At 43.5% G+C, this 10511-nt stretch overlaps 1 protein-coding gene across 8 annotated transcripts in view; it reads right to left on the bottom strand.

Annotated features, from left to right (window-relative positions):
• Positions 1–9967, bottom strand: part of ST7 (suppression of tumorigenicity 7) — a 153436-nt gene extending 143469 nt beyond the window's left edge. For 3 of the 8 annotated variants that reach the window (XR_012673184.1, XR_012673183.1, XM_075147302.1), the window contains exon 1: positions 9412–9639. Coding sequence is in view for 5 of the 8 variants with exons in the window: in XM_075147302.1 (XP_075003403.1) it covers positions 9412–9562 (151 nt within the window). In the remaining 3 variants the exon portion in view is untranslated. The other 5 variants (XM_075147250.1, XM_075147259.1, XM_075147234.1 and 2 more) reach the window with 5 other exon arrangements.
• Positions 9968–10511: the final 544 nt, after the last annotated feature.

The raw sequence follows: 10511 nt of genomic DNA on the forward strand, positions 1-10511 counted from the left end.
TTGAGACATTAATGGCAGCCTTACAAAATAAAACGATGACGACGATAACATTTCTTGTGCTTTAAATCTGATCTCTGAGCGTCTTGCTGCTGAGCACAAGACCTAACATACCAACCTAACAGGCTTGACATTTAATAAGCCAAGTTTATTTCTAGAAAGTGAGCTGGAAATTAAATCTCATGGTTGCAGTTGGCACACTGTGTAGAAGAGGAATCTTACGATGACTGCATTTCATTTTTGCCCTATAGCTTTCATCCTTCTAATTGGTATATTTAAGTGCACTTAATCACTTAGGCATTGAATCTACTGCAGTGATAAATCTCCAGTTTAGACTCCACAATAATAAATCTTTGTCTTCTCACAGCAGCTGGCGAGTTTTGATTTGGACTTTGAATTTAGGTCTTTTCCTCAGGCTTAACAGTAACAACTTGTTTGTTCTGTCTGCTGAAAGCATGACATTAACTCTTGTCTTTAAATGCATTATCGTTGCTTAAGCTTAGTGTTCTTGGTGTTAAAATTGGTTGCCCTTCTGCAATGCCCAACTAAGAAACACAAAAAAAATCCAATTAGCCTGTGCTGCGAGTTTACAAAGCAACTTTCACTCATTAGTATTTACACAGCATCACTGGTCCACACGACACGTCACAGACACGAGGACGAGCTGGACTTTATAATGCAATCTTTCAATAGATGGCTCCAGTGCCACAAAGAGCTAATTTAAAAACAGGTGGAAGGGGCCTTCGGACACCCCTTTTAAGAGCCAACAGAGAAGCAACATCCCTGCAAGCACCTCACAGTCTGGCCACAGGACCAAGCTAGGTTTTACCTTGAATTCTTTGACAAATGCCCTAAACAGGCTCCTGAAGTAGCTCTGGTAAAAAAGGTAAAACTTAAGATGCGACCATCAAATTACAAGAGGGAAAACTGCCTTTGGACTGAAGAGACTGGGGACTCTATCCCCCATTTTGCTACAGGCTTCCTTACCTTGGTAAACTATTTACGCCCCAGTCATTAAGAATTCATGCCTATTAATTACCTTTGCAGTAAACCCCTGGACCTATGCTTGCAGAACAAACCATGCCATTAAAGATTTGCAGGACCAGGGTCTCATTTCCCTGTGCCTTAGTTCTCCCTGTACAGTTTAACATAACCCTCAGTTGTATTCAACATACCAACAGATGTCTGGAGTAGGGGGTTATTTTGTTAAATATAAAATACCTTCTTAAACAACTAGCCTTGTTATAAAAAAGCTGAATCTTGACTTGTGACTACTGCACAAAAACCACTATCTTCATCATTTTCTGACGGTGATGTTCATTTCTGTAGATTTAAGTCCAGAAGAAACTGCTCGGTCATCCAATGTAAGTCACCACTTAGGTGGTTTTATTTGCTTTACCACTTGCCAAGAAGACAAATAACTCTCCCTTAAGCACAGAGCCTGCCAGCCGACCGAGCTGCCCACAGAAACCCTGGACTCGGTGGGGACGGGAGTCTGGCACACGCACAAAAGTCCTGGCACATCCGTGGACTGTCGGAGCCTCCGTGCTTGCACAACGCACCTGCACACCATCAGCAATCGCTTCCAGCTGGGTGTTGGCTTTTTTTAATCTCAACACGATAGCGTTTTTACTAGTCAGCTCTCCTGTTTATCGCGGGCCATTAGATTTCACTCCCATTCCCCCTCTATTGAGCTTGGCAGTCCTCATCACACTGCTGGTCTTAATACCACGACAACCAAAGCTGCAAAGCCATAGCATCGCTTGCCAGAGCAGTTGGGTCCAAATGCGCACATCTTCAAAAATCTCCTTTAAAAATATACTTCACATGTGAATTCCTCTGGATTCAGCTTGCAGCCACCCATTTTTGTAGGATTTGTCTCCCCTATATTAAAGGCTACTTTAGTACCTGCTATTTTCCTCCCACCGTATAGTTTACAGTGTAAGCAACCACCTCTCAATTCTTTGTGTTATTGAAGCGGGGGCATTGCACGCAGCATGTCTCACAGCCAGGCTGCTGCTTCAGACCACAGATGATTTGGCCCCAATTCTGCCAAGCGTAACACATTCATTTTAACTCCAAATATTTAGGAAGCTCACTATATGTTTGTCAACTAGATTAAAGCTTTTACTCCTCCTTAGCTACCGTCAAGTTGCTTCTGTAGCTTCTGTGTGATTAGATAAGCAGTTTGAGCTTCCTTATGCTAGCAATGTGTTTTTGCTAGACTCTGCGTGGTTCCTCTCAGAGATGCTGCAGTTGTCAGAATCCATTTTAAAACACAGGCATACCATTCCCCCCAAAATGCTTGTTTTATCCAACATCACCTTCCTAATTCCTGCTAGGTGTTGCTCTCAAGGCAGGCATCACGTCCTTCTGTCTTTCACTTAATATAGAGCTTTGGCACAGAATTATGTATTGCGCTCTCTTTTCAGTCCTTTAGGCACTGACACCACTTAGCAGTTCTTGCATCTTTCACAAATGCAAATTTATGATCTAGATTTTTGCATTTGCTTTGTTTACAAAATAACCACAAAAAAAACCTCTATTTTAAATTTTTCCTTTAATTTAGAATCGTGGTATTTTTCACAGCCACTCAGACAATTAGGACCTATGACCTCTGTGAACAACAGGGCTTATGTTCTTTCAGGCTAAATTTATCCAGGCACTCAGGGGATGCTTTGGGAAAATCCCACTACATATATGCAGTTTTAGGAGCACTTCTGAAGATTTTCATCAGCACACAGAGGACATTAGACTTCAGTTAGAAGCTGGCAGTACAACTCCATGGTTGCATATCAGCCAGTGTTACAGTAAGCTCACTCAAGATTTTATCAAATATTATTTTGAAGGCTCTGGCTTACACATTTCCCCTGAAATACTGGCTGCAAATCTTCTAGAGCTGTTGTAATATGAAAGTCAATTTCTTAAAGAAGTATTTTCTGAAAACCTTGGATTTGCTACAAACTTCGCTCAGTTTCCTGCATTCGATGCTGATTGAAAAATTAAGCTCAATCCAAAAATCAAACTTGTGAAGAAATGCCTAATTTAGTAGAAAACAAAGTATCGTTGTACGCTTGCATCCATCAGAAATTTATCTAACAAGTTTTGTTAGGGCTTTTCCGCCCACAAGAATCCCAGGTTTCATCTATAAAGACTTTTGTCAAAAATAACACGCTACTTTCACGCACATCAGATTCTTTTCCATAAAAATTAAAGGGAGAGTTTCCAAGCTTACCATGATGCAAATATATGTGCTTAAAACAGTTAAAATCTGTTTTATAATACCCTCTTGAATATTAGCCTATATCCAGGTAACAACTATTTTTTTGCAGACCAAAGAAACCTCTTCAGCAGCCACTACAAATGCTTCACCATGCTGTAACTAACACAACTGAAGACCGAGGCTAACAGTAAACAAAACGCTGTTTACTTTAATTCCATTAGGACTGCAGCAAAATAAGATGAGTATTAGGAAAGACTTCATTTACATTCTGAGAAATTCAAAAATTAAAGGACAAGTGATTTTGGGTCAGTGGGCAAACTATCTATATATAACTGATACAGTTTATTCTGTGAAATCCATATGCAGAATTAATGCTGACCTTGCCAGAAGTGGTCATGTATTTAAAATCTTACTTTCAACAGTCTAGTTCACACAGAAAAAAAAACTCAACACTGCACTTGCAGGGCGTTACGAGTTTCTCCATCCCCTTTTGGTGGCATAGGGATTTTGCTCCAGATTTTCCGTGGTCACATCACCACACTCACTTCTGTAGTCCACACAGCAGATGCTTACAGGGAAACCCATCACAACGATGACAGACGACCTTGAAAGAAGGCCAAGCAACCACCAGCAAGGCCGCGAACGTAAAAATAACTGACCTTCAGTTCTCAAAAGAAAGAAGCTGTTCACTTGTTTTTAACCCATTTGAAATTCCCCGGCCTTCATCAGGTTAATGTTTTCCAACCCTCATGGTTACCTTCCCGGGCTTAAATTTATGAAGGGGAACAATACCTCCTGACAGCGCTGTCAAGATGCTATCACAGCAAACGCACCGCGACACGCAGGGTGGCTACGGTGACCGAGCACACCGCGCAGGCGCCGGCAGCCCCAGCACCAGCGCCTGCAGCCACGCTCCCTGGCCCAGGGAGGACAATTCCCTGGCTAACAAAAAACCTTCTGCCCTAAGGGTGGTTTATCACCGTAGGTCTGCACACACGCAGCTCCAGATGGCCAAATATCACCCCAGCAGGAAAAAAGTGACTGTTAGTTAAATTTTAATAACAGGCGAATGTTTTCTGCTGCTACTTGAATTTGAGACCATGGGAATGAAAAGTTACTTATTTCTCACACTGCAACCTATTGGAGCACATTGCACTGGTGCCAAGCATATATCTGCAAGGTCAGGAAGCCCAGAAAGGGAAGATTAGAAAGATGAGATGAGCTTTGTTGACAGCAACCATCACCCTAAGACAGCATAGCCTAAACCTGAGAGGGGTGCTCCATCACTTCATCTCCTGCAGTATTTCTGCATATAGAATCACACCCAGCTTTCCTGCATGGTTAAATACTGGATAGTTTTTGTAAAATGAGGGTTCAATGAGACAGGAGCGGTCCAGGTGCTTTATTTACCGAAGCCTGTGCAATGCACACATCAGTGAACGCATCTGAGGTGGACCAGGTCACCATAGCATCTGGCTGCCTAAAAATCTCTCCGTTTTGTGTCTTCAGAAAGACTCTTGGATGAAGAGAAGGTGTTGTTATCCCAATTTTACAGGGAACAGAGGAGACACTTCGAACACGTCTGCTCCGTCCTCCTGCCCGTGCATGCACAAACCCCGACTGCGAGTGAGTAATCCGGTGTTGGCCAGCGCTGCAAGCGTTGCTGCACATCAGCCTCTTTCCTCCGCTCTCCAGGTGGCTGGCACCATGTGCAGTGTTTCAGGCTCTGGGGTCTAAGAGAAGCCTATTACATGGTCACAAATCCCACATTAATTAAAATTCTAGGTAATTATTTCAGTTGGAACGTCAGAAAAATAATTTAAAAACCATAGTGAAGAAAACCACTGCGTTCCCCAGAACACGACTTTGTCACAACCACCAGCTCCTCACCAAGGTGACGTGATCTTCCTCCTCCTGCTGCAGTTCTCCCAGGCTCTCTGACCTCTGGGACCCGGCAGGACAAAGGACAACGTTGCTTACTGCCTGTCAGAACCCTCCCTTCTCTAGATGTTCAACTGGTAACAGTATGGGGCCTTGCTCCAGGGCAGCTGAAGCGGGATGTCCCGCAGAAAGCTAATAATACTCTGCAGACACTGACAGAGCCAGATTCAACCCAGAGCTCATACCCCTATATTTATTATTCACGCTTTTAGGAAATCGGGTTTTCTGATGTCTCTGAACCCAAAGGTTTTCTCCTGTCTGCCTCATCACAAGCCAGTTGCACTTAATGCTCTGATTATTAAATCCGTCTTTCTGTTGCACTTCGAAAGGATAAATAAAATCAGAAACTCTTTAACTTCTGGGACTTTCTCCTTCTTAGGATATGACTAGGAAGCCAAACTGTTATGTCAGGAAAAACAAGCAGGGTTGCACATTTTTAGAAGAGGTGTGTCTTAGTTCAGATTAATGTGGCATTTAGAAATTGTGCAAGTGCCAATATGGGAGGAAAATATAGCATGTTATACAAAATAACCACATTTACTTTAATTATTTTGGAATAAGATGATAACATCCGCTTCCTCAACTACTTATTCTTCTGTATTTAATATTTTAGCCTGGCATATTAAGTCTCCTCTCTTGCTTCCTGGCTAATGGTATGGTATGGTTATAATAGTTCAACCACTCTTATTCATAAAGAATTTTATTATTTGATTTGTACATCAAGCTTCAATAAAATGCAAAAGACCATGAAAACCACAATAAGATTTAACACGAATATTTTTATATGACAGACTAGATTTCCCTTTGATTATATCACAGTAACCTACTCCGCTGAGGCTACTGAAATGACGCTTGCCCCAAACTGCCAGGACTTTCAAGCCTGGAAGCCCAATGAAACACACAGAATGACTGACTTGCACCACCAGAGCTACCAAATGCTTGGGGCATGCACATCTGTACAACCTCAAAAGAGGAGAAAAAAAGGCTCCACGCTTTATCTTAATAAAACTTACAGCTAGAAAAGCCCACTGGACTATTTGGTAAAACCATCCATAATCACTCTGATGGCCGCCGTTGCAGCCCACTGCCCAAGTCCTCGCTGAAAACCGATTCAAAGCTGTATGAACGCCGGTGACTCATATTTCACCATCTCATTTGAAGACTTTCAGACATGGGAAACCCAAAGGTTCCTTCAGCAGCTGATCCATGGTTTGTAAAAATTAATGCCTGATAATGACTAAATTGAGTTTGCCCTCTGTTTCCAGTCATCAATTCTTATTATTCTTTTTGTAATTAAAAGGCCAGTTATTTCTCTCCCATGACAATACCTCTTTACTGTAATCTAGTCATCTCCCAAGCAAAATCTCTCACTCTGATGCTTCTCTCCAGCCCTTATATCATTTTTCCACTATGTTCTCCAGCTTTTCAACTTCCTTTTAAAAATATTGACATCAGGCATGGAAAAACAAAATCACACAACAATACCAAGTACCAGTCCCTCTGGCAGGTACTCTCCCTTACATGCCACACTAATCCCTCAGATCACGTCAGCCCACTGTGGACTTGGGTTAAGATGATTGATCTAAATGTCTAAAACCTTTTGAAATAACTGTTTCGTGAGGTGCAAATCATACCTGCGTCTCCTACCGGCTGTCTAAGCCTGCGTCTGGTGGTACTGAAAAGCAGTTTGTTTGACCTCAACGCACCAACAGATCCAGCTTGTTCTGGAAAAATGCCCAGTCATTGTTTTTAATCACCTTATTATTTCTTTACGTCATGCAGAAGTTTTAGTAGCAACATTTATACTTTTATTTTCACATCACTGAGATCCATTTGATTAGTATTACATCTGGGGCCAGTTGCTGTGGTACTTTATGAGCAACCTTAACCCACTGACAGCATCCTACTGTGATCAACTGGGGAAAAAAAAAATCCACAATTAAATCAGATCATTTTTAATCCATTCACAAAAGCTTTGAAAAACAAAACAAAAGAAAACAAACTCATGTTATTGCCAGTGCTGATTTTTTAATAAACCCCATTTAGGAACAGATGATGCATAAAGGCCATATTGTGCCTATTCTTCCCTGGTAACTCATTTTCATCATGCACTTTGGGACTTACTGGTAATTCCTTCAGTCTTTTTAACCCCCTCAATGCTTTAAAACACACAGGTGTGAAAATCTCTCCGATTTGCAGATTTCATCCCGTCATTTTACTTGCATTTTGGGACATTTCAACGAAAACCAAGATGACTCAGCTGAAGACAGCTGGAGTAACATTTCGACTGAGAAAGTGTATCAAGAATTAGTCCATTCAAACTCAGGAAAAAATCAGAGGGGGTTGATTAGGTCTCAGATGGACGCCTGCGATTTTTTTCCAATCGTGAAAATGATCATAAAAACCATTCTGACATTGTTGCTTGACAACCACGGCCTGCAATGTTTACCTGGGACTTATGTATTACATAAATTGTTAAGAATCAAGCAACAAGAATTACATCCTGTTATAATCAGTGTGCAGCAATGTCAAAAGAAACAAGATACTTGTTCAAAGACATATTGAGAAAGTTTGACCAAAATTGTATTTAAAAGCTGTTTTTAATTGTGTTTACTGTCTATGCTTAAAGTGAAAATTGCAGTATGCTGAATCTTTTCTTTTTTTTTTTAATTCTTCTTTGATGCTGGATTTGCCAAAGGCTTATCAAATGAGAACAGGCCAGAACGACGGGTGAAGAGTGCTCAGATAATATTTGGCTTCCCAGCAGCAGGGATGCCGCATGGGTTATATCTCATCTGCCCCCAAAACAAACAGCCTTCTCCAGCATGGGGGCGGGGAGGGGGGGAATAAATGATCACAGTGGACAGGAAGGAAAAATAAGCAATTTCAAGATAAAGACGTAACTGCCCAGTTCAGACTGGCTAACGCTACATAAGTTACTGCTGATTCAGTATAGTAGTGGCACACTGCCTTAGTGAGTCTTAACAGTCAACGCAAAGTCCATTGCAACAGTGATAATCTTCCAGCAAACTTGCACGGATATAATTTATCATCATTCAGAAGAATAAGCTGATATCTAATTTTTATCAGAAACATAATAAAAGTTTCAGTCCTGTTAGAAAATGCTGAAGTATAATATAAATTGTACAGGAAAAGATATTAATTCCACTCCATATACTGCCCCAATCCAATCATATTCCCCATAATAACCAGTGCTTTTTTATCCTTCAAAGAAACCAAGAATTTTCCACAAATGTAATTCTCCTTTGGAATCCCTCATACATGCATATGCCACCTGCTCCTAAGAAAGCTCCCAGAAAGAATGAACTGCCCTGCAACCGAAGATGGGTCTGTATTTACATACTGACTCAGTCTACATGAAAGATAAGCCTGTTATGGAAGTGAATTGAGACCAGGCGCATACGAGATATAAATTACTTTTGGTTGTTCCCGACTTAGGCTTGTGAATTGAACAAGCTGCACATTTTTGCTCAAGCCCCTGAAATCCTCAGTTATTCTCAAAAGTACAGAAAAAGCATGACATTGTGGGGGGAAACCGCAGATCTGCTATTTATCATTTATGCAGTAAAAAGTATATCAATAGCTTAACCCACTACCTGAAAATCAAACATACAGTTTTTTTCTCAAAGAGCCTGCTAGTAAAAAATCAGTATGTTGACTCCTTCAGTCGAGCGTGAAATACAACTCCAGAAAACAGCAAGCTTCAGCTAGGGCACGGCCAGGGTTTGCCCTACACTCCTGAAGTCATCTTGACTTCTTTACCTCTACTCACAGCATAAAGGAGGAGAGAGAGAGAAGCTCCTCCAGTGCCACTACAGCCCTTACACCCGGGCAGAAGCAGGTACAAGGACCAAGCATCCCTCAGGTAGCTCACTCCGGCGGGCGAAGCAAGCAGGAGGGAGCGATGAAGCACCAGCAGATGATCTCCCTCAAAGCACCCTCTGGGATTTCCACAGCCTGTTCCTTGCTCCAGCACTACTTTAAGTCTCCCAGCTCCAGGAGGAAACTCTCCGCGTACCTTCAAGCCCTCCCCTGGGTTAGCTGGACCAAGTTCAAAGAGTCGGTCACAAGCTCAACATCGCCCACCCCAGCCCCTTACAAAAACCCAGCCAAGCAACGGGCTGCGGAGACGGGGACCTCGGCTGCCTCCCACCACCACGGGCACCCCCAGACGGGAGCGTTTTGGGGGAAGGGGACGGCGGGCAGCTCGCGGTGGGAGAGCACCCTACCTGTGGTTAAATTGTCATTGATCTTCAGAGGCACCCTTAAGATGTAGACCAGGAAAAGCATGATGAAGAACCACAGCGTCCAGAGATAAGTCCAGGACCAGACGATGCAAGACTTCAGCTGCTCTAAAAAGCCCGTCCCAGCTTCAGCCATGTTTTTGGAGGAAAAAAAAAAGGGGGGGGGTGGAATTAAAAAAAAAAACACACACAAAAAACAAAAAACCCAACCCAAACCCTGCTCTCTGCTGCCACAACCTCTCAGCGCGTATTCGTGGGATGATTCACGCCTCCCGGAGGCGGCTCTCCCCCTCCCGCCGTACGCACCGCCCGCCGCGGGGCGCGGCCCGGCCGCGGGGCGCTGCGCGTTCCCCCGCGGCGCGGCCGCTTCTCCTCCACGGCCAGGGCTGGCCAAAATGGACTCCTGCGAGCTCCCCTCGCCGCTCCGGCTGAGCGGGGGTGTGTGTGTGTGTGTTTAAGCAAAGCCACCTCCGTTGCAACTGCCTTCCAGGGGCGGGGAAGGGAGAGCGGAGCCCCGAAACCTCGTCCGGCGGTCCCCAAACCCGGGGCGGGGGTGGCAGCTCCGGACCTGCCCCCGGCCGCTGCCGGCGCTGGCAGCAGCTGCATGATGAAATGCGGGGAAACGGCGAGAGGCTCCGGAGAAGCGGGGGGGGGGGGGGTGGTGGGGGTGGTGGTGTAAGGAAAAAGAAAGAAAAAAAAAAATAAAAGGCCATGGAACTTTTTTCACGTCTTTACGATTTTGGACAAGGATTTCCGGCAGTATTTTCACCGTGCAACAGGACTTTAAGCCTAAAAAGGGCTCATGTAAGATTTTTCTTGCAGTTTACTTGCCTAAGCGTCTTGATACAGTTTTGCTTGTGTGTATTTGTGTGTACAACGCCCAGCAGAGTCCTGAACTGTAAAACTCCCCTCCCCCCCGCCCCCCCCCCCGGCCCTGGAGGAGACTATATGGCGAGAGAAGTAAGTGTGTCTTATTGAAATAATGAATAATTGTCAAATCACACAATTGTACTTTTGTGAAATGCATTTTTTTTCTTCCGTGACTCTCTCAATGAGGTATTTCTTCATGAAACAGGATTTGTCAA

Source organism: Calonectris borealis, chromosome 1 (genome assembly GCF_964195595.1).
Source record: "Calonectris borealis chromosome 1, bCalBor7.hap1.2, whole genome shotgun sequence".
Lineage (NCBI taxonomy): Eukaryota > Metazoa > Chordata > Aves > Procellariiformes > Procellariidae > Calonectris > Calonectris borealis.